Source organism: Hyperolius riggenbachi, chromosome 9 (genome assembly GCF_040937935.1).
Source record: "Hyperolius riggenbachi isolate aHypRig1 chromosome 9, aHypRig1.pri, whole genome shotgun sequence".
Lineage (NCBI taxonomy): Eukaryota > Metazoa > Chordata > Amphibia > Anura > Hyperoliidae > Hyperolius > Hyperolius riggenbachi.
In genome coordinates, this window is record NC_090654.1 from 270,564,105 (window position 1) to 270,584,322 (window position 20,218).

The window sequence follows — 20,218 nt, forward strand, 5'->3', positions numbered from 1 at the left end:
GGTAAGTCCACCTCTGCCTCCTCTCATTTTAAACATTTTAGAATATTTTATACTTTTGGCGCCTCTGTCTGCTTATACACTTTTCAGAAAACTGAAAGACAAGTGTAACCCCTGCCTTACAGCAGCTAATGTAATTTATAGAGAAACCTGACAAATTGCGCAAGATGTCAGTTTATTTTCCGTGCGCAAAATCTGCATTCAAGAGTGACCTAGCTCATTAATTAACATGAGTTCTCAGTTGAAATCAGTTTTGTGCACAAAAAACACACACGAAAGCCAACAAATGTCACCCCTGCCAGAGGGCATGACTTACCTCCTCAAGTGTTACCATGGCAATGATAGCCACGCCCTGCTCCCAGACCATCTGCCAGAAATCTTGACATGTATTGTGCAGCGGCCCCTGTGTGGCGATGTAATCCCACTCCACTCCGCCAACCGTCACCTGCAACAGAAAGTGCACAAATGACCTACTGCGGGAGAGAGAAGCAAATGACCTGTGGTATAAGGACGCGGGGAAGGGGTGGAGACGCGGGGAATGGAGGAGACACTGGGAGGAGAGATATGTGGGGGAGGGGAGTAGACGCGGGGAGGGGAGGTGACATGGGCAGCAGGACACACCTTTACGTGAGAGGCGTTGATGTAGCCCGTGTTGTTCTCCTTCGTTGGGACCAGTTCCACTCGGGTGTCATCGTAAGGCAGGACATCTTGGAAGCGATTGCGCTCGGCGTTCTCCGGGAGTCGCGCTGTGGAGCACTCGGTGTCCGGCAGACGTTTCTTCAGGACCTGGTCATATTCTGTGAAGACCATGCCTTGCTCCAGCCGCTGTTCCAGAAGCTTACACTGCGTCAGAGAGAACGTCGTCAGCCCGCCAGCCACATGAATACCCACCAAATAACAGGAATAAAAATACTGCAAACAGTGTCCGTGAGAAAAGAGGGGAATTAACAGCCTAGCCTCTCTGCTCCTCATTATTTCTCATACTTAATCAGTCTCTAGAACTAAAGATGGCCATACATCTGTAGATTTAGAGGCCAATCAACCATCCGATTCGATAATTATAGAATTGGATGAAAATCGATGCTGCCAAAAGCATGCCCAATCAACCATGCCACCAATTTCGAGACTAAATTGGTCGCATGAATCGATCGGACATGCTGGAAATGAGATTTTCCAGTCGACTGGGTGCGTGCAATAATCATGAATGTGATGGAAACCCCCTGTCCGTGTCCCCCCAAATGAGGATATACCACCCCCAACCCCCCTCCCCCCCGTGCTCCTGCATTAATACTTTACCTGTCCAGGGTCCGCCGCTGTGTCCCGACTATTCTTCTGGATTCGCATGCCACGTGGTTGCCGGCACATTGAACACGCAAAACGCACCCCTCATGCAGTACGCTGGGCAACCACTTGGGGCGCGAACGCAGAAGAGGAGTGCTGACACCGGACAGGTAAAGTATTAATGCTGGGGCCTAGAGAGGGGGAGGGTAAATCCACATTTGGGAGGGGGGAGGGGAAGAGGCTGGGGGCAGCGAGGCGGAGTCACAAGGCAGATTCCCAAAAGATTTCATGCTGAAATCGATCAGGAATCAGCCTGCGGTTTATGGCGGCCAACAGATCTCTCTCTGATCTGATCAGGGAGAGCTCTGTCTATTGGCTGCCAAAATCACTAGATGTATGGGCACCTTAAGTATACCTCACTGTTTCTGTAACTCTTTTTACAACATCATGCCTTTCCATGCCTCATCCTACCTTATCATCTCTGGTGCTCTTAATTCCACAGTGTCAAATGTGTTCAGGGACAAGACAGCTGTTTGTGTTCAGAGCTGTCAGCAGCCAGCCCAAGAAGAGCAGAACACAGCACACACAGAGCAGACAGGATGACTCATCAGAAGAGGGGGGGGGGGGGGGTGAGAAGGCTTCAAATAGGAAAACAAAAAACTCAGAGAGCTACAAATGAAAAACTTTACCCGTTCATCATTGGATGCCTTGACACCATGAAGCTCCTCCCTCTCATCATCTGGGAGTGGTATGCGGGGTAGCGTCAGTCCATTGTAAGCAGCAAGTTTTAAGGGGCCCATTTTCTTAACCTCTGCCCGGCCTCCTTTCTTCATTCCCTAACATAATTGATTAAATAAAAACAATTTCAATTAGCGCAAAGACAACAGACTAAAACTAGATTTAGACTCTATAAAGAGACAAATTGTCATGGCAGCCTTTTGCCACAGGTTTATTTAGGGCCTGTTCTCACTGAGGCGATTAACGCTAATCGCCTACAAAATGCGCTAGCGCAATAACTATATGGCAGAATTCTTACTTACAAAACAAAATACAGCATTTTTCCGCAAATCTACAGCGATCGCGATTAAAATGCTAAAAAGTGCTTATCGCGACCGTTCAAAAATCTCGAGAGTGTACAGCGATTTTACCACGTTAATTGCGGGAAATCACCAGCGCAAAATGCTAGTGAGAATCGCTAGTGTTTTGCTATTCCAAGTGAGAATGAGCCCTAAAGGTGGCCACTAATGGTCCAATTTCTAGCGAAAAATTGTTCGAGCGATCAGAAATTCACTCGAATGACTGTTTGCTAGAAATTGGACCGTTAGTGGCCACCTTAAGTCAATGAAATGCAGAAAATCCTGTCTTGCATCCAGAAATGAATGCAGATTGTAGACAACTCAGAATTAGATCAGTCAAAACTGACAGGAAGGGCTCAAACCCACTAGCAGCCTTTTCTAAGCGCTACACACAGTAACCAAGCTGCTCGGGGTGACCCAAAACCATGAGGAAAGTATAGGGGTCTAAAAGAGACCGAAAAGCCCTCCTACTAAAAAGCTCCGCTAAGTGTGGTTTGCCCAGGGCTGGCGCTACCATAGAGGCAAAGGGGGCAATTGCCCCAGGGCCCCAGAGCTTGTAGGGGCCCCCAGTGGCTACAAGAGGAAAAAAAATTCAAATCGGCCTTATAGTTTTTGAGAAAATCGATTTTAAAGTTTCAAAGGAAAAAAAATACACATTTAAAAACCTGCCGACTTTAATGGTTAATAACAAATCCATCTTAAATGCTAGAAACCGTAAATTCGCAGGATATGTTAAGGAGATCATTGGGAATAAGAGGAACAAACAATTTTTCAAAAAGACCTTATAGTTTTTGAGAAAATCGATTTTAAAGTTTCGAAGGAAAAAAGTATACTTTTAAATGCGGTAAATGTAACTTTTAGTAGCAAACCTTTACAGCCATCAAAAGAAAGAGCAATACATTTCCTGACGGGGTTTCCAGGGGGTCCATACGCAGCCGCAGCGCTTTGGCCAGGGATCGCTATACAGCCGCAATATGACTGTATAACGATCCCTGGCATTTTTTCCTATTTTCTCCTCAAAAATTTTCTGTTTAGAGTGTGGGAATTTAAAAAAAAATTTTTTTGTGGGGTCCCCCCTCCTGAAACTTTTTAACCCCTTGTTCCCCATGCAGGTTGGGGTAGCCAGAATGTGGAGCTCCGACCGATTGGGGCTTCACACCCTGACTATACCAGCTGCAAAAAAGGTCCCTTAATGCCGATTTTTGTTCCGGGGTATCTGTTGGGGGGGGGGGGGGGCCAGGTTTATTTTGCCCTGGGGCCCCATTGTTGCTTAAACCGGCCCTGGGTTTGCCTTCTGTTTTAAGAAGGCAAACCATTCTAAGCGCTAGTGATTTGAAAAGCTCTTGCTAATGCAATACTATCTGTGATTTTTATAAAATCACATCGCTCATGTGGGATCACACCCATTAGAAACGGACTGCTAGTGGGTTCCAGGCCTAAGTGCATTTGATTGATCTAATTCTATCACATTGGAGGAGGCCAATACCGCTACCTCCCTAAGCATGAGGTGGGGACCCGCCCCTTTACCAGGTCACAAGACAAGGGTAGTCAGCAAGGGGAGAGTATGCATGTAATGGACCATGTGGTCTGGTATTGCTAAGAAGATGGAGCACCATGCTTATCTTGAAACATATTCTCTGGGGAATACCAGACTGCATAGTGAAAGAGGAATTCAAAGTCCTTGTGAGGAGGGGCCCACACTATTATATCATAGATTTAAGTGTGGGGAGGCTGATGAGCCAAAAAAACACTACAATTTCAATCCAGTTATGCTTTAAAAACGTGTTTTTCCACCAAAACATAAATTTTTACCTTCTCAAAAATAATGAGAATTTAAAGAATGCATTAAGGGGACCAAGCGAGATACACTAGCTAAAATAGCACATCAGGACCCTTCCACCATGGCCTTCAGCCGCTAGGCTTCAGCCATGGCACTTGCTTCGGCCACTGCCGCCACCTGTTCAACTTTACTAAGTCTACGTTGGCATGGATAGTGTTTCCCGTCGAGTTCCCTACTTCTTACAAAATACTGGTCACAACCAAATTTCTGCAAGCAGGGACCAGCCGTTTGTCTATCAGGTTTCCCGTTGGGTTCCCTCAACTAGACTAGCTCAGACAAATTTTTCTTCTTGAGTTTCTTCTGAATGCTCTCAAAATATCTGGGAAAATTTAAGAACAGGAACTAATTTTTCACACAGTTGTTAATTTCTACCACTCTGCACTTACCCCTGAAGGTGGAAGACCCTCAACAATGTCCTTCCCAGAGAGGACATCAGACACCGGCCTCTTCTTCATGGGCTCCTTCTTCACTCTGTACGTCACCGTGCCAGCTATCAGATTGGACTCTGACACGGACGGAGGGATGGTGCCGTTCCCTCTTCTGCTGGACAGAAGGTCACCTGTGAACTGCAGTGGGCTAACCGTGGTTGGCCTCCTCTCTTTTTCCACCTCAGCCGGTTTATGCTCATAAATATGTAGATGGTTGAGTGGCATGGTACTGTAAGGGTAGCTGGGTTCTGACTCATCTGGATACGTCTCCATCACAGGCCGAAGCTGGGATCGGTCATAGTGGGGTGCTTGAGACACGTTTCTCCTGCCGTCGTCTTCTTCATTGTCGTCATCGTCATCCTCACTGCTGTGAATAAGCATGGTGGCATCCGAAAGAGACTTCTTGTGACCATAGCGGCCTCTGTCATGCTCAGTACCCTGCTCCTCTTTCGCCCTCTCTATGTAAACATTGGTTGGAGAGTCCGTTGGCATAATCCTTTGTGGCCCAACAGAGGACGAACCGGCTCGTTCTTTCACTCTCATTACTTCGAAGGTGTGAGTAAGTCCAGCAATTTCTATGCTGTTCCTCTTCTGCAATTGGGCATGGCGGGCTGCGGTCAACGGCTCGCTGACTTCCTGCAGGGAATGAGCCACAGGAAGGCTGTCCTCCTGGAACATCTGGACTGAGTGGTGGACCCGCCTGGTGATGAGGTCAGGGTTACTGCTGCTCGTGTGATGCCGGGTAAGATCTGGGGTGCTGTTGGCTGGACGTGGATATGGATATGGAGGTGGTGGTCGGTATACCTGAGTTTTCATGATATTGGAGGCTGGGTAGTCTTGTGCTTGGAGCTGGACATTGGTTAACTCCGGGACACTGACAGCACCCACGACTGGCCGTCGCTCAGCCTGGTATGGGTAAGGAGACTGGCTGTGGAAACTATAATTTAGGTTGAAGGGATAGTGATGAGACTGTGGAGAGGTGAACTGGGCATGCTCTCGAATTTCAGGCTGGCTGTACACCAAGGCGTCCGGCCGACTGTAAGCATAGGAATTTCCAATGTTGAGGTTCCTCATTGAGTGGCTCTGCCTGTCCGAAGGTATAACACCCCTGTTTAATTGCCTCATGACCGTCTCGTAATCTGGAGTCGGCCGGTAAGAGGGTGGGATGACGGCACTGTGGCGGTGGCTGGGGATATACTCCGGCCTCATGATGTCACTTCCTGTAATGCTAGGGTTGGAGGACATGGGTGACGGCTGCATGTAGTGCTGTTGCGTGTTGAGGGAGTTGGTGCTGTGTGCACTGTAGACGCTACCATTCCGTATTCTTCCATTGTAGTCGTGGGGGCTGCGGTCGAGGCTGGTCTGGGAATGATAGTAATATCCATTCTGATTGCTCACAAACACTGGCAGATTGTCTGCAATAATCAGAGCAAATCATTATTAACAGCTTGTATATTACTCATTGCAAAACAGGTTTTATTTTACTATTTCGGCAATGTTGTGAGATAAAAGATATTAATTGAGATACTGTGTGTCGAATTGTGCTGAGGGACCCACAACATACACAGCGAGAATTCAATATGTAGGACTCTCATTTATGGCAATTACAAGTATAAGGTTTTGTTTGAAGCAGAGCTAAACCCAAAGCTGAACAATGGCAAACAACTAAATAAACAAAATCATATTAATTAGTGTAAATTATAAATATAACTTTTGGAAATTAACTTTTCAAATTAAAAAATCCCTTCTGAACTTGTGCACCTCCGTTCAAGCTTAAAGGACCACTATGGCAAAAAAAATAAAGCAGTTAAAATCTGACAGAACATCCGACAGGTTTTGGACTAGTCCATCTCCTCATGAAGCGGAGCAGTTTATTTCGGCATGCGGTGCTGGGCGCCGTTATAGCAGCAATGCTATGCTGCGCCCCCCATGGAACGGTTGCCAGACCCTGAATTACATGTCCCTCCGATTTGCGGCAACTCGTTTAGCGTCAGCGGGGAGGGCCGTCGACGGCCCAGCGCCCAAATAATGTGTACTCCTCATGGGTGATTCTCTTTGTTTTCAATAGCATTTCCTGAATAGCAGTTGCTAAGTCTAACTTCCATTATAGCGTGCAAGCGAGAAGGGACATTAAACTGCTGTTCAGGAAATGTTTGAAAACAAAGAAAACCCTGAGAATACCCCATGAGGAGATGGACTAGGCCAAAACCTGACCGTTTTTAACTTCTTAGATTTTTTGATGGAGTGCTCCTTTAAGATCTGTGCCAAATATATGGTGCCATGGGTTGGGCACAGGAATATTGATACGACTTGGGCACAAGAATTTTGATACCACAAATGAAAAAGAAAATATTTACCCATCTCAGAATGCCCAATACTAATGTAACCTACACCCTAAGCCTAACTTACCTTTCACTGTAAGCCCAACACTAATATACTAATGTAACCTCCACCATAAGCATAATGGTGGCCATTTTTGTTGCTGGATTGGTCCTCCAGGCCCTGGAAGCCTGTGTGTCCCTCGCTGCAGAAGTACTGTGCCTGCCCAGGACGCTCCCAGCCTTGGGAGCACGTCAGCGAGCAGTGCAACTGCACATGTGCAGTGATCGCCGACATCGGCCGGGTTGGCGGTTGCTACGGAGACCAGCTGAGGGCGGAGCTGCAGCGAGGGACAGATAAGCTTCCAGGAGCTGGAGGAAGCCGCAGATAAGTAAATCTGACTTTTTTTTTTTTTACAATTCCCGAATGTATTCTTTAAAGTGGATCCAAGATAAGCATTTACTCATCGCATAATTGTGTTCCTTTCATATTGTTTATAGGGCATTCATCAAGCCAAATACTTTTTTTGTTTTAATACTCTAATTCCCTATAAACTAAACAAGCCTGGTCCACAGCTTTTCAGAGTGCCTTGGCATTTTCAGACAGTAGCAAGGGCTTATGGGAGCTCAGTCTAGGCAGGAGGAGGAGGTTACTAGCCAGAGATTACAGAGACAGAGGGGAGGAGGGAGAATTAGGTTTTCGCAGGCTGAGTGCTGGAGATGCAGATCAGCTTGTCTGTATGTAATGTTTACAAACAACATGGCTGCCGTCGTATCACAGGAAGAAATAATCATATTCTGTTGAAGCTGTTTTCAGCAAGATTTGCTGTGTAAACTATCTAAACTTTAGATAAGATATATAGACTTACTAAGTTTTTCATCTCGGATCCACTTTAAGCATAATTAGTAAGAATTAAAAAAAAATCCCAAATGTTATAAAAAAAACTTGCTGTACATGACAAGCAGCACAGTGGTACTGGTTTGCATTCATTATTATCATTGTTGCAGATGGGAATGATGAGAGCAGCTCACCTTGGGAGGAGGTGTAGGGCTCGTTGTAGTGCCCGCCGTTGTAGTGCATCTGTGGAGGCGCCATCATGTATGGCTGGTGTTTGGGCTGCGGAGAGAGACAACAAATTATTGTTACTAAAAACAACCAGTGCTTATTTATCTCTACACATTAAAGCGGACCTAAACTCAGAACTTCCTCTGTGCCCTAAGAGATAAGCAACAGCATATTAACCTTTAAAAGGGAACCAGAGACGAAGCACCCTCATGTATTTTACCATATATATCTGTGGGAACATTAGAGAAAACACCTACCCTGCTTTCTGTTTCATCCTTCACTGCTCAGCTTGCTTCTAATCAGCCCTGATAAAATCCCCGACTGAGCATTCAGTCTGGCTGTGTTCTCTCATGTCTTTTCAAGTCCAAGCCTGCCCCCTGTTGGCTCTGCTCAGGAATCATCATAGCTGAGTCATTATAGCAAAGCCAGACTGAATGCTCAGTCGGGGACTTTATCAGGGCTGATTAGAAACAAGCTGTGCAGTGCAGAATGAAACAGAAAGTAGGGTAGGTGCTTTCTCTAATGTTTCCACTGATATATATGGTAAAATACATGAGGGTGCTTCGTCTCTGGTTCACTTTAAAGAAAAAAAACATTTCTTTATTACAGTTGATACAAATCCTGCCATAAATCTGCAGTGTGTCCTTTTTATGGAAGCAGACATAGGGTTAACATCCTGTGTTTACAAATCAGCTGCTCTGCAGAGGCAGCCAGCTGACACAGCTGAGAGATCAAATTACACTTGTGATTAGTCGCAGATGAGTGGGGAATTAGACAGGCTAAACTCTCTAAATACATACAGGGTGCATTTTTCTGTTTTTATTCCGTCTTGTGCAAGAGTTCAGGTCCAATCGTTAGCGTTTTGCCGCTAGCATGAAATGCAGAGCATCACGCACTTACAACGTATTTCTACGGGCCTTGAAAGCCTCTGTAATAATCCTGCGTTTGCTGGTGTTTTGTGAGTTTTGTTCTTTGGCTCATGAAAAAACTGCTTGGGTGCTTGAATCTGTATTTCTGCACACTGCGCTGTGCGATGGGGGAGTTTAGTATCTGTCACGTAGTTCACTTCATCCATCATCCTCTACTCAAAAACTGTTTATTTCTCAGACAAGATAACTTGCATAACTTTTTCTGCAGGAATTCCAGCAATTATTTCCTTCAGGTCTGAAGCGTTTTAAAGGGAACCTGAAGTGAGCATAATAAGAATGCTGCCATCTCCATTCTCTAATAAACAATGCCGGTTGCCTGGCTTCTGTGCTGATGCGCTGTCTCTATTCCTATAAGTCACTGGCCCAGAATGAGCATGATGCTGTGACTCTGCTCTTATGCTACTGGCTGCATGCTTGCTCCAGGGGTTTTTCCATTGGCTGTATGCTTGTTGCAGGTGTGTGACTCAAACACAACTAAAGTCAAAAGCTCAGCATGACAGCCGGGCAACCAGCATGGTTTATAAGGGAATGAAAATGGCAGCCTCTGTATTCCTCTTACTTCAGCTCCCCTTTAAAGAGACACTGAAGCCACTTTAAAAACTTGATTTTATCTGTTATTTAGCTTAAAGAGTAACTGTCGGGCATAAAATAAAAAATCAATTATTTTTATCTGGTAAACAAGTAATAAGGATGCTAATCAGATAATCCAAAAGTTAAAATCAGTATTACTTTTCTTGTTGATAAATTATCATTCCCCAGTTTACATGACTCTTATTTGGTACACAGAAAATTTGGTACACAAAAGAGAAGTTGCAGGGCATGCTGGGTTGTCTTTTTTTTGCTTCTCAACTTCCTCTCAGACTTAACTAATGCAGCCTGATTGGCTGAAGCCTCTTTCCCTCCTGTTTTCCCCTCCCTCACCTTTGTTCCTCTCTGATTGGCCAAAATGTCTCAGGCTGAGACAATGCACTTTCTATAGTGAAGGGCGGGCAAATCAGGCAGAGGAGACTAAGGGCGGATATTACATCACAACTGGCTTTAAAATAGCCACAGTAAATATGGAAACTGTCTAGAATATGATTCTCGACTTTTCCTTTATAAAATTCACAGGAATCATAACGTGGACAGTGCAATACACATGTTATGTAAGTAGAGCAAGTATTTATCTGCGGTTCTGACAGGACGTAAACTCTACGTCCCATTGACTGTGCGCCCCCGCCCGTCTCCGCCGCTGTCCCTGCTCGGTCTGCGCGAATATGTGCTGCCCTGCCGCCTCTATGACGGCAGAGCACTGTGAGCCGGGCAGGAGCCGTTTCCATTGGCTCCTGGCCCTGTCATTCATGTAAGCCTTTCCCATTGGCTTACATGGAGTGACAGGGTCAGGAGCCAATGAAAGCGGCTTCTGACCGGCGCACAGCGCTCTGCCGTCATACCGACAGCAGAGAGAGCAGCCTGCGGCGGTGACAGAGCGACGTGACCGGCGGGAGAAGCGGATTTTAGCGGCGATTTGTCGCGAAGTGGCGGTTTACGGGACCAGCACCCTCCAGCCCCCTCTGGTCCTTAAGGGGGCAGAGGGTGCTGGTCCCGAAGTGGTTAAGGAATATAGCCAGTGCTAAAACGCTGCATCCCCGCGGCAGAACGAGGGTTTTATAACCCCCAAATCCCTGGTGCAAAAATCGGGAACACTTCCTTGTAGAGGTAGAGCTTAGCGCTATAGCTCTGCCTCTACTCGTGTCAATCCCCGCCTCTCCCCGCCCCTCTCAGTCTTCTTTCACTGAGAGGTACAGTAATATTGTGGCCCCGAAAAAATTGTCATTTTATGTGCTTATGAAGCAATAAATTGAAGCATTTGCATTTGGAAACGGTGTGCTAACCTGGACTTTGTACTTGACTGTTATATTCCTGGATGCATGGACTCAGCACCCGCAGGTTACAGCACCCACATAAACTTGGGTAAAGTGTGCCACCTCCACAATATTACTGTACCTCTCAGTGAAAGAAGACTGAGAGGGGCGGGGAGAGGTGACGATCAGCGGAGGACTGACGCTAATGGAGGAGCGCTAAGCTCTGCCTCCCCGAGCAGCAAAATCCATGACTCGTGGATTTTTGCCCCAGGATTTGGGGGTTATAAAACCCTCGTTCTGCTGGGGGAATGCGGCGTTTTAGCACTAGCCATATTCCTTAAGCTAAATAACAGGTAGAATCAAGTTTTTAAAGTGGCTTCAGTGTCTCTTTAAACTATGGAAACAAAGCTATGGCTGAAGATTCATTTTGAACACTTATGTAAGGACACGTTTGAGAAGTCTCCTCTTACCAGTGACATTCTTGTGGACGATCGTCGCCGCACTGGATTGACAGCCTGAGATTGTCTGCGGAGAACAGAAATTCACTCAGTTAAGTCCAGCAAGACAGAGATCTTAAAGAGATCCTAAATCAACTGTTATTAAGCAAGTTACAAGCAAAGACCAGATATAAAATTACAACAGGGACTTGCCTATCACCTGCTTTTTTTTGTTTTTTTTTGTTATCCAAAAATCTTATTTAAATTCATATTTTAAATTTGTAAGGTCATATGGAATGACCATCCTTCATCAGCACTCCTCAGTGTCCTCAGATGTCTCCACTGACTTCTCATTCAGGAGGGGTCAGAGGGAAGTGCTGCCCCTCATCAGTGCTCCTCAGGGGTGTGTCCTCTGAGACTTTTCATTAAAGGAAACCAGAGCGGTCAAAAAACAAAGTATCAATACTTACCCGGGGCTTCCTCCAGCCCCATAAACATGTAAGAGTCCCTTGCCATCCTCCTGTGGTCTGCCATTCAGCCACAATCAGCCCCGGTAGTTGCTTCAGTCGCATCAGTCTGGGTCTTCTGCGCATGCACGGAGGTCCTTGCATGCGCAGAAGACCACAACTGACATGACTGAGACAGTTACCGGGGCTGATCGCGGCTGAATGGCAGACCTCGGGAGGACGGTGAGGGACTCACACGTGTTTATAGGGCTGGAGGAAGACCTGGGTAAGTATTGATTCTTTGTTTTTTGACAGCTCTGAAACACTTTAAGGAAATAGAAACTTCCCGTAAGGTCTCATACAATGTGGAAGTGGTGAAATTTGGCCACTCAAAATTGAATGTGTGTACATTCACTGAGGAGCACCGATGAAAGGTACTGCTTCCGCACACCATAAAAGTTTCCAAAATGTTAAGCATAATATTTTTACAAAAATCTAGAGGTAAAAAAATAAAATAGATAGCAGGCAAGTCCCTTTTATACATACTAAAGGATACCCGAGGTGACATGATGAGATAGACATGTGTATGCAAGCACACAAATAATCATGCTGTGTTCCTTTTTTTCTTTCTCTGCCTGAAAGAGTTAAACATCAGGTATGGAAGTAGAAGTTCCTGTCAGGAGTCAGACTACAGTGCGCCCCTCACTGATAAGAAATTACAACTATAAAACACTTTACTAGCAGAAAATGGCTTCTGAGAGCAGGAAAGAGATAAAAAGAGTCAATAGTTCAAAGATTTTAGCTCTGACATACATCAATGAATGTGTCATTGAGTAAAAATAATAAAACAGTAAAAACTTAAAAAGTAGATTTAAATATAAAATAAAACTGTAGAATGTCTTTAAAGGCCATTTTTAGGAGAAGAAGGATAGATACAATTGTTTATTTCATTAGTTTAATTCCCCCTCGGGTATCCTTTAAGGATATATAGGTTCTCTCTAAAGCAGTTAATAAAACAAAGAACGGGAGAAAACACCACAACTACTCTTTATAAGACCATTCTGCAGCATTTCAGGGTCCAGCAGGGGTCACACCGCGGCTGATAAAAATCGACGCGCTTTGCAGATCCAGCCATGCAGAGATTGTTAACCCAGCGAGCTGCTGTAGAACAGTGAAAGATAAGCGACAATCGATTGCCCAGGCCGATCGCGAAAGGCGCTGCATCATCGCCATGCAATCTTCCCTAGAACAGGCAGACATGCAATCTTCCGTCGCAAACCGAAAGCTTTATCATTTTACAGAAATCTTCCAGCACATCCCAGCCAACGTGCGCAATCACTGATTCCACAATAACAGGACGCCGGAAAACGGCACCTAGCAGCCCGGAATACCTCCAGCCTAGAAACAGCAAGATCGTGTTATGTCAGCGCAACAGACAGGCGGGGCATGCCTGGGATGGAAGGGGGGCGGATAGGAGCGCAGGGGGTGGGGAGGAGGGCAAGCGGCAGTTCTGCGGTGTTACATTATGCAGTCATGGTCCACTTATATCTCCCTTTCTGCTTACACAGTCTCCCAGCACTTATCCCCCTCTCTGCCTACACAGCCACCCAGCACTTATCCCCCTCTCTGACTACACAGCCACCCAGCATTTATCCCCCTTTCTGCTTACACAGCCACCCAGCACTTATACCCCTCTCTGTTTACACAGCCCCCCAGCACTTATCCCCCTCTCTGCCTACACAGCCTCCCAGCACTTATCCCCCTCTCTGCCTACACAGCCTCCCAGCACTTATCCCCCTCTCTGCCTACACAGCCAGCGACCCAGCACTTATCCCCCTCTCTGCCTACACAGCCACCCAGCACTTATCCCCCTCTCTGCCTACACAGCCACCCAGCACTTATCCCCTCTCTGCCTACACACCCACTCAGCACTTATCCCCCTCTCTGCCTACACAGCCACCCAGCACTTATCCCCCTCTCTGCCTACACAGCCACCCAGCACTTATCCCCCTCTCTGCCTACACAGCCACGCAGCATGTATCCCCCTCTCTGCCTACACAGCCACCCAGCACTTATCCCCCTCTCTGCCTACACAGCCACCCAGCACTTATCCCCCTCTCTGCCTACACAGCCACCCAGCACTTATCCCCCTTTCTGCCTACACAGCCACTCAGCCCTTATCCCCCTTTCTGCCTACACAGCCACTCAGCCCTTATCCCCCTTTCTGCCTACACAGCCACCCAGCACTTATCCCCCTTTCTGCCTACACAGCCACCCAGCACTTCTCCCCCTCTCTGCCTACACAGCCACCCAGCACTTCTCCCCCTCTCTGCCTACACAGTCACCCAGCACTTATCCCCCTCTCTGCCTACACAGCCACCCAGCACTTATCCCCCTCTCTGCCTACACAGCCACCCAGCACTTATCCCCCTCTCTGCCTACACAGCCACCCAGCACTTATCCCCCTCTCTGCCTACTCCACCACCCAGCACTTATCCCCTCTCTGCCTACACAACCACCCTGCACTTCTCCCCCTCTCTGCCTACACAGCCACCCAGCACTTCTCCTCCTCTCTGCCTACACAGCCACCCAGCACTTATCCCCCTCTCTGCCTACTCTAGTATTAGTGAATCAAAGCCAACCTATGTGCCTGCAAAGCGTGTTCAAAGCCAAAACAGGCAGAAATGTGTTGCTCTGTTAGCACAAGAGAGAGCAGACATGGGACGAGGATGCGCTCCTCGCTGCATATTCTCACTATGGTATTAGTAAGAGTGGGGGAAGGATTAAGGTGCGGAGGACTTCCTCAGCCGAGGTGGTCTTTACAGCTCACCCTTTAGGTAGAGAAGGACGAGAGAGAATTGGAAAACGTTGGAAGGAGAGAAGAGAGAGAGATTTGTGGGGTACGTCTGCCGGAGGAGGATTAGGGCCTTCCCTGAGGACAAAGACATGCAGAGACACAGAGTCAGGAGCTGCAGGCATGGAGTGACATCCCGGGGTACCGGCCTGGGGGGACCCCAAATACCACTTTTATAACAAGGCAGAAATCTGAGTGTCAGAGAGTAACAGGACAACTGGTGCTTAATGGACATTTGACGTGAGAGGGATATGGAGGCTGCCATATTTATTTCCATTTAAACAATACCAGTTGCATGGCAGTCCTGCTGATTTTCCTGGCATCAGTAGTGTCTGAATCACACAACTGAAACAAGCATGCCGCTAATCCAGTCAGACTTCAGTCAGAAACATCTGATCTGCTGCATGCTTGGACAGGATCTATGGCTAAAAGTATAAGAGACAGAGGATCAGCAGGACAGCCAGGCAACTTTGTTTAAAAGGAAATAAATATGGCAGCCTCCATATCCCTCTCACTTCAGATGTCCTTTAAGAGACAAAATATCGGAGTAAAAACCTCTAGGATTCTGGGTATATTTCAAACCAAAAAGGGACTGTAAGTGATAACTGCTTTGTGGATACGGGGAAAACAGGAATAAAAAAGGCTGCACATTGTAAGGCCTCATTCACATCATACGCGATTCGTTGCGCATTTGGAAGCGCTGCCCAGCAGTACGATGCGCTTTGATGCGCTTGCGTACTGCTGCCTGCATTTTGCCCGCAAGCGCAGAGCTGATCCCATCACTGTCAATGGATGGGATCAGCAGGTAGCGGCGCACATGGTGTGCGATCATAGGCGTTGAGGTCCAATCGCACGGCCTTCTGTGTTGAAGAGATGTGAACGAGGCCTAAAGAAGATTGCAATTAATTAGGCATTAAAATGGCTTTGTAAATAGTGTTGTATGTACTGCAGGAACTCATAGATGTTCGTCTTCTCCTCAGCAACTTCCTACTGTCTGCTCACCAAACCCCTCCCCCTCCAGTCTGAAGCCACACCCACCCACCCACAAGAGATTGACAGATGTAGGGCTTTCACTTAGCACAGGGGTGTCAAACTCAAATACAAAGAGGGCTGAAATTGTATACTGGGACCTAGTCACCGGCCAACCTCAACTTCACCTCCCTCCCTTATAAAAGTTCCCAGGTGTCTAATGGCCCCCCCTCCAACCCCTATAAAGATCCCTGCTGTCTAGTTCCCCCCTTCTTACCCTATACAGTTCCCTGGTGTCTAGTGGCCCCCCCTCCCTTCCCTATACTGTTCCCTGGTGTTTAGTGCTTTCCCACCTCCCTCCTCCATGTGCCTTCCCTGGTGTTCTAGGGCTTCACCTCCAATATTGTTTACTTGGTGGTCTAGAGGGCCAAACATAATGCAAAGTGGGGAAACCACCTGGGGGGCCAAATTTGATGGTTCTGAGGGCCAGATTTGGCCCGCGGGCCGGGGTTTGACATGTATGACTTAGCAGGAGAGTGTACGGTTAACCAAACAATCCCGCAACCCCCTGATTACCCATGTGACCACAGGGGGAGTGTTTCAGACCTAGTGGGAGGAGACAGCCAGCTGGAGGTTGAAGATGAGGAAGTGATAATCTACAAATTGCCGCGGTATTTGTTTTGTTGTTGTGGTTTAAAAAAAAAAAATCAACTTTTAAAATTTTTTTTGCAAAACTTCATACAGGATATGGAAAAAAAAAATATTAACCAATGTTCTAGTAAGGAAACTGATATAACAGATTAGCGCCACCAGATTAGGAATATATAAAGAAATAGTCAGTGTTTGCCCATTGTAAAATCTTTCCCTCCTCGATTTACATTCTGACATTTATCACAAGCGGCCACATACTTATGCTGGATACACACGGTGCATTCCCGCACTCGATCCGCCCGTCGATTCGCGTTGACTCGATTATTTCCGAGCGCATTTCGATGATTGTTAGGTCGATTTACATGTAAAGTATGCCAAATCGACCTAACGATCCATCGAAACGCGAATCGGACATGTCGGAAATAATCGTGTCGACGCGAATCGACGGACGCATCAAGTGCGGGAACGCACCATGTGTATCCAGCATTAGTCCTGTCAGGTGCAGCTCTGTGGAATGTTTGTTTACTGATAGTTCCGAAGCCAGTGAAAATAATACCTGATGTCCCAGCCTAGGCCTAAGCATCAATGGGAGGGCAGGACTATATAACAATAATATATATATATATATATATATATATATATATATATATATATATATATATATATATATATATATACACACACATTATTTTTAATTATATGTTCCTGATGTTGAAACCAGGATAATTAACATAAAATTGGGTACCCTGAATAATTTACTGCAGTGTGCTATACGTCATTGCGACGCCTCTAAACTTCATTTTCATTAGGGATGGTCAATATGATTCTAATAATTGTAAGTTGATGCAAAGTGTATGCTAATTTTATTCCACTGTATGCATCTTTATTATAATGTATTTACTATAGCGCTGACATCTTCTGCACAGAGTACATCACTGAATGGACAAAGCATCTGATTGGTCCATTTTCTAAACTGCCAGTTATGCATTTCCAGACAAGGAAGAAAATTCAAAACACATTTCTTCTCAGCCTCGGCAGTGTACACCCTGTGCGGTAAAAAGCACACCCAAATCTTTCAGATACCCTCTGCCGACACACCCAGTTACTAGAGTTGGGCCGAACGGTTCGCCGGCGAACGGGGTTCGCGCGAACTTAGGTGGTTCGCGTGCGGGTACCGCACGCGAACCTTTTGCGGAAGAAGTTCGGTTCGCCCCATAATGCACCTGAGGGTCAACTTTGACCCTCTACATCACAGTCAGCAGGCCCAGTGTAGCCAATTAGGCTACACTAGCCCCTGGAGCCCCACCCCCCCTTATATAAGGCAGGCAGCGGCGGCCATTACGGCCACTCGTGTGCCTGCATTAGTCAGAGTAGGGCGAGCTGCTGCAGACTGTCTCTCAGGGAAAGATTAGTTAGGCTTAACTTCTTCCTGGCTGCATACCTGTTCTGTTCAGTGAGCCCTCAGCCCACTGCATACCTGTACTGTGATCCTGCCACTGCATAGCTGTTCAGTGATCCTGCCACAGCATACCTGTTCTGTTCAGTGAGCCCTCAGCCCACTGCATACCTGTACTGTGATCCTGCCACTGCATAGCTGTTCAGTGATCCTGCCACAGCATACCTGTTCTGTTCAGTGAGCCCTCAGCCCACTGCATACCTGTACTGTGATCCTGCCACTGCATACCTGTTCAGTGATCCTGCCACAGCATACCTGTTCTGTTCAGTGAGCCCTCAGCCCACTGCATACCTGTACTGTGATCCTGCCACTGCATAGCTGTTCAGTGATCCTGCCACAGCATACCTGTTCTGTTCAGTGAGCCCCCAGCCCACTGCATACCTGTACTGTGATCCTGCCACTGCATACCTGTTCAGTGATCCTGCCACAGCATACCTGTTCTGTTCAGTGAGCCCTCAGCCCACTGCATACCTGTACTGTGATCCTGCCACTGCATACCTGTTCAGTGATCCTGCCACAGCATACCTGTTCTGTTCAGTGAGCCCTCAGCCCACTGCATACCTGTACTGTGATCCTGCCACTGCATAGCTGTTCAGTGATCCTGCCACAGCATACCTGTTCTGTTCAGTGAGCCCTCAGCCCACTGCATACCTGTACTGTGATCCTGCCACTGCATACCTGTTCAGTGATCCTGCCACAGCATACCTGTTCTGTTCAGTGAGCCCTCAGCCCACTGCATACCTGTACTGTGATACTGCCACTGCATACCTGTTCAGTGATCCTGCCACAGCATACCTGTTCTGTTCAGTGAGCCCTCAGCCCACTGCATACCTGTACTGTGATCCTGCCACTGCATACCTGTTCAGTGATCCTGCCACAGCATACCTGTTCTGTTCAGTGAGCCCTCAGCCCACTGCATACCTGTACTGTGATCCTGCCACTGCATAGCTGTTCAGTGATCCTGCCACAGCATACCTGTTCTGTTCAGTGAGCCCTCAGCCCACTGCATACCTGTACTGTGATACTGCCACTGCATACCTGTTCAGTGATCCTGCCACAGCATACCTGTTCTGTTCAGTGAGCCCTCAGCCCACTGCATACCTGTACTGTGATACTGCCACTGCATACCTGTTCAGTGATCCTGCCACAGCATACCTGTTCTGTTCAGTGAGCCCTCAGCCCACTGCATACCTGTACTGTGATCCTGCCACTGCATACCTGTTCAGTGATCCTGCCACAGCATACCTGTTCTGTTCAGTGAGCCCTCAGCCCACTGCATACCTGTACTGTGATCCTGCCACTGCATAGCTGTTCAGTGATCCTGCCACAGCATACCTGTTCTGTTCAGTGAGCCCCCAGCCCACTGCATACCTGTACTGTGATCCTGCCACTGCATACCTGTTCAGTGATCCTGCCACTGTATACCTGTTCTGTGAACCCGCCACTGTATACCTGTTCTGTTCAGTGGACCCGCCACTGTATACCTGTTCTGTGAACCCGCCACTGTATACCTGTTCTGTTCAGTGGACCTGCCACTGTATACCTGTTTAGTGAACACGCCACTGCATACCTGTTGTGTTCAGTGAACCTGCCACTGCATACCTGTTCTGTGAACCCGCCACTGTATACCTGTTCTGTTCAGTGGACCCGCCACTGTATACCTGTTCTGTTCAGTGGACCTGCCACTGTATACCTGTTCTGTTCAGTGGACCTGCCACTGTATACCTGTTTAGTGAACACGCCACTGCATACCTGTTGTGTTCAGTGAACCCGCCACTGTATACCTGTACTGTTCAGTGAACCCACCGCATCAGTGCGCATACCTGTGCAGTTAAGTGAACCCACCTACCTACGTGAGTGCACGCAGTGTGATATACCACTCCGTGCATACCCGATATGGACAAAACAGGTAGAGGAAGAGGAAGAGGTAGTGGCAGAGGCAGAGGAAGGCCACCCGGCAGGTCTGCGCGAGGTCGTGTAAATGTAATTTCGTGTGGACCTGGCCCACAGTACAGTGCTCGGAAGAAGGCACGTCCCATCACCTCCCAAGATTGTCAGGACGTGGTTGAGTATTTAGCGACACAGAACACCTCATCTTGCTCAGCCACCAGCGCTACTACTAGCACCACTTCCGCTGCATTTGACACTTCGCAAGAATTATTTAGTGGTGGTGAAATCACTGATGCACAGCCATTGTTACAGCCAGATGAATTTTCACCAGCTCATATGTCTGCGTTACGCGACAACACTATGGATGTAACGTGTAAGGAGGATGAAGGACCTACACATTTGGATTTTTCTGAGGCAAGCGAAGCTGGGCAGGATGATTACGATGATGACGATGATAGGGATCCTCTGTATGTTCCCAATAGAGGAGATGAAGAGGGGGACAGTTCAGAGGGGGAGTCAGAGAGTAGTAGGAGGATAGAAGTTGCTGAAAGAAGCTGGGGCAGCTCTTTGCCACCAGCTGTTTCTGACGGAGTCCGGCACCATGTATCGCCAGATTCGCCACCTATGTACAGCCAGCCAACTTGCCCTTCAGCATCAGCTGCTGAGGTGCCCACATCCCAGGGTGGCTCAGCGGTGTGGAAATTTTTTAATGTGTGTGCCTCAGATCAGACCAAAG

General features: G+C 47.3%; 1 protein-coding gene across 3 annotated transcripts in view; it reads right to left on the reverse strand.

Annotated features, from left to right (window-relative positions):
* PTPN21 (protein tyrosine phosphatase non-receptor type 21) overlaps positions 1-20,218 on the reverse strand; it is a 91,430-nt gene that overhangs the window by 8,499 nt on the left and 62,713 nt on the right. For 2 of the 3 annotated variants that reach the window (XM_068254552.1, XM_068254554.1), the window contains 7 exons: positions 14,493-14,594; positions 11,250-11,304; positions 7,973-8,057; positions 4,581-6,037; positions 1,968-2,114; positions 619-840; positions 314-442 (listed from right to left, as the gene is read on the reverse strand). In XM_068254552.1, coding sequence (XP_068110653.1) covers positions 314-442; positions 619-840; positions 1,968-2,114; positions 4,581-6,037; positions 7,973-8,057; positions 11,250-11,304; positions 14,493-14,594 — 2,197 coding nt within the window. The remainder of the gene's footprint in view (positions 1-313; positions 443-618; positions 841-1,967; positions 2,115-4,580; positions 6,038-7,972; positions 8,058-11,249; positions 11,305-14,492; positions 14,595-20,218) is intronic. The other variant, XM_068254553.1, reaches the window with a different exon arrangement.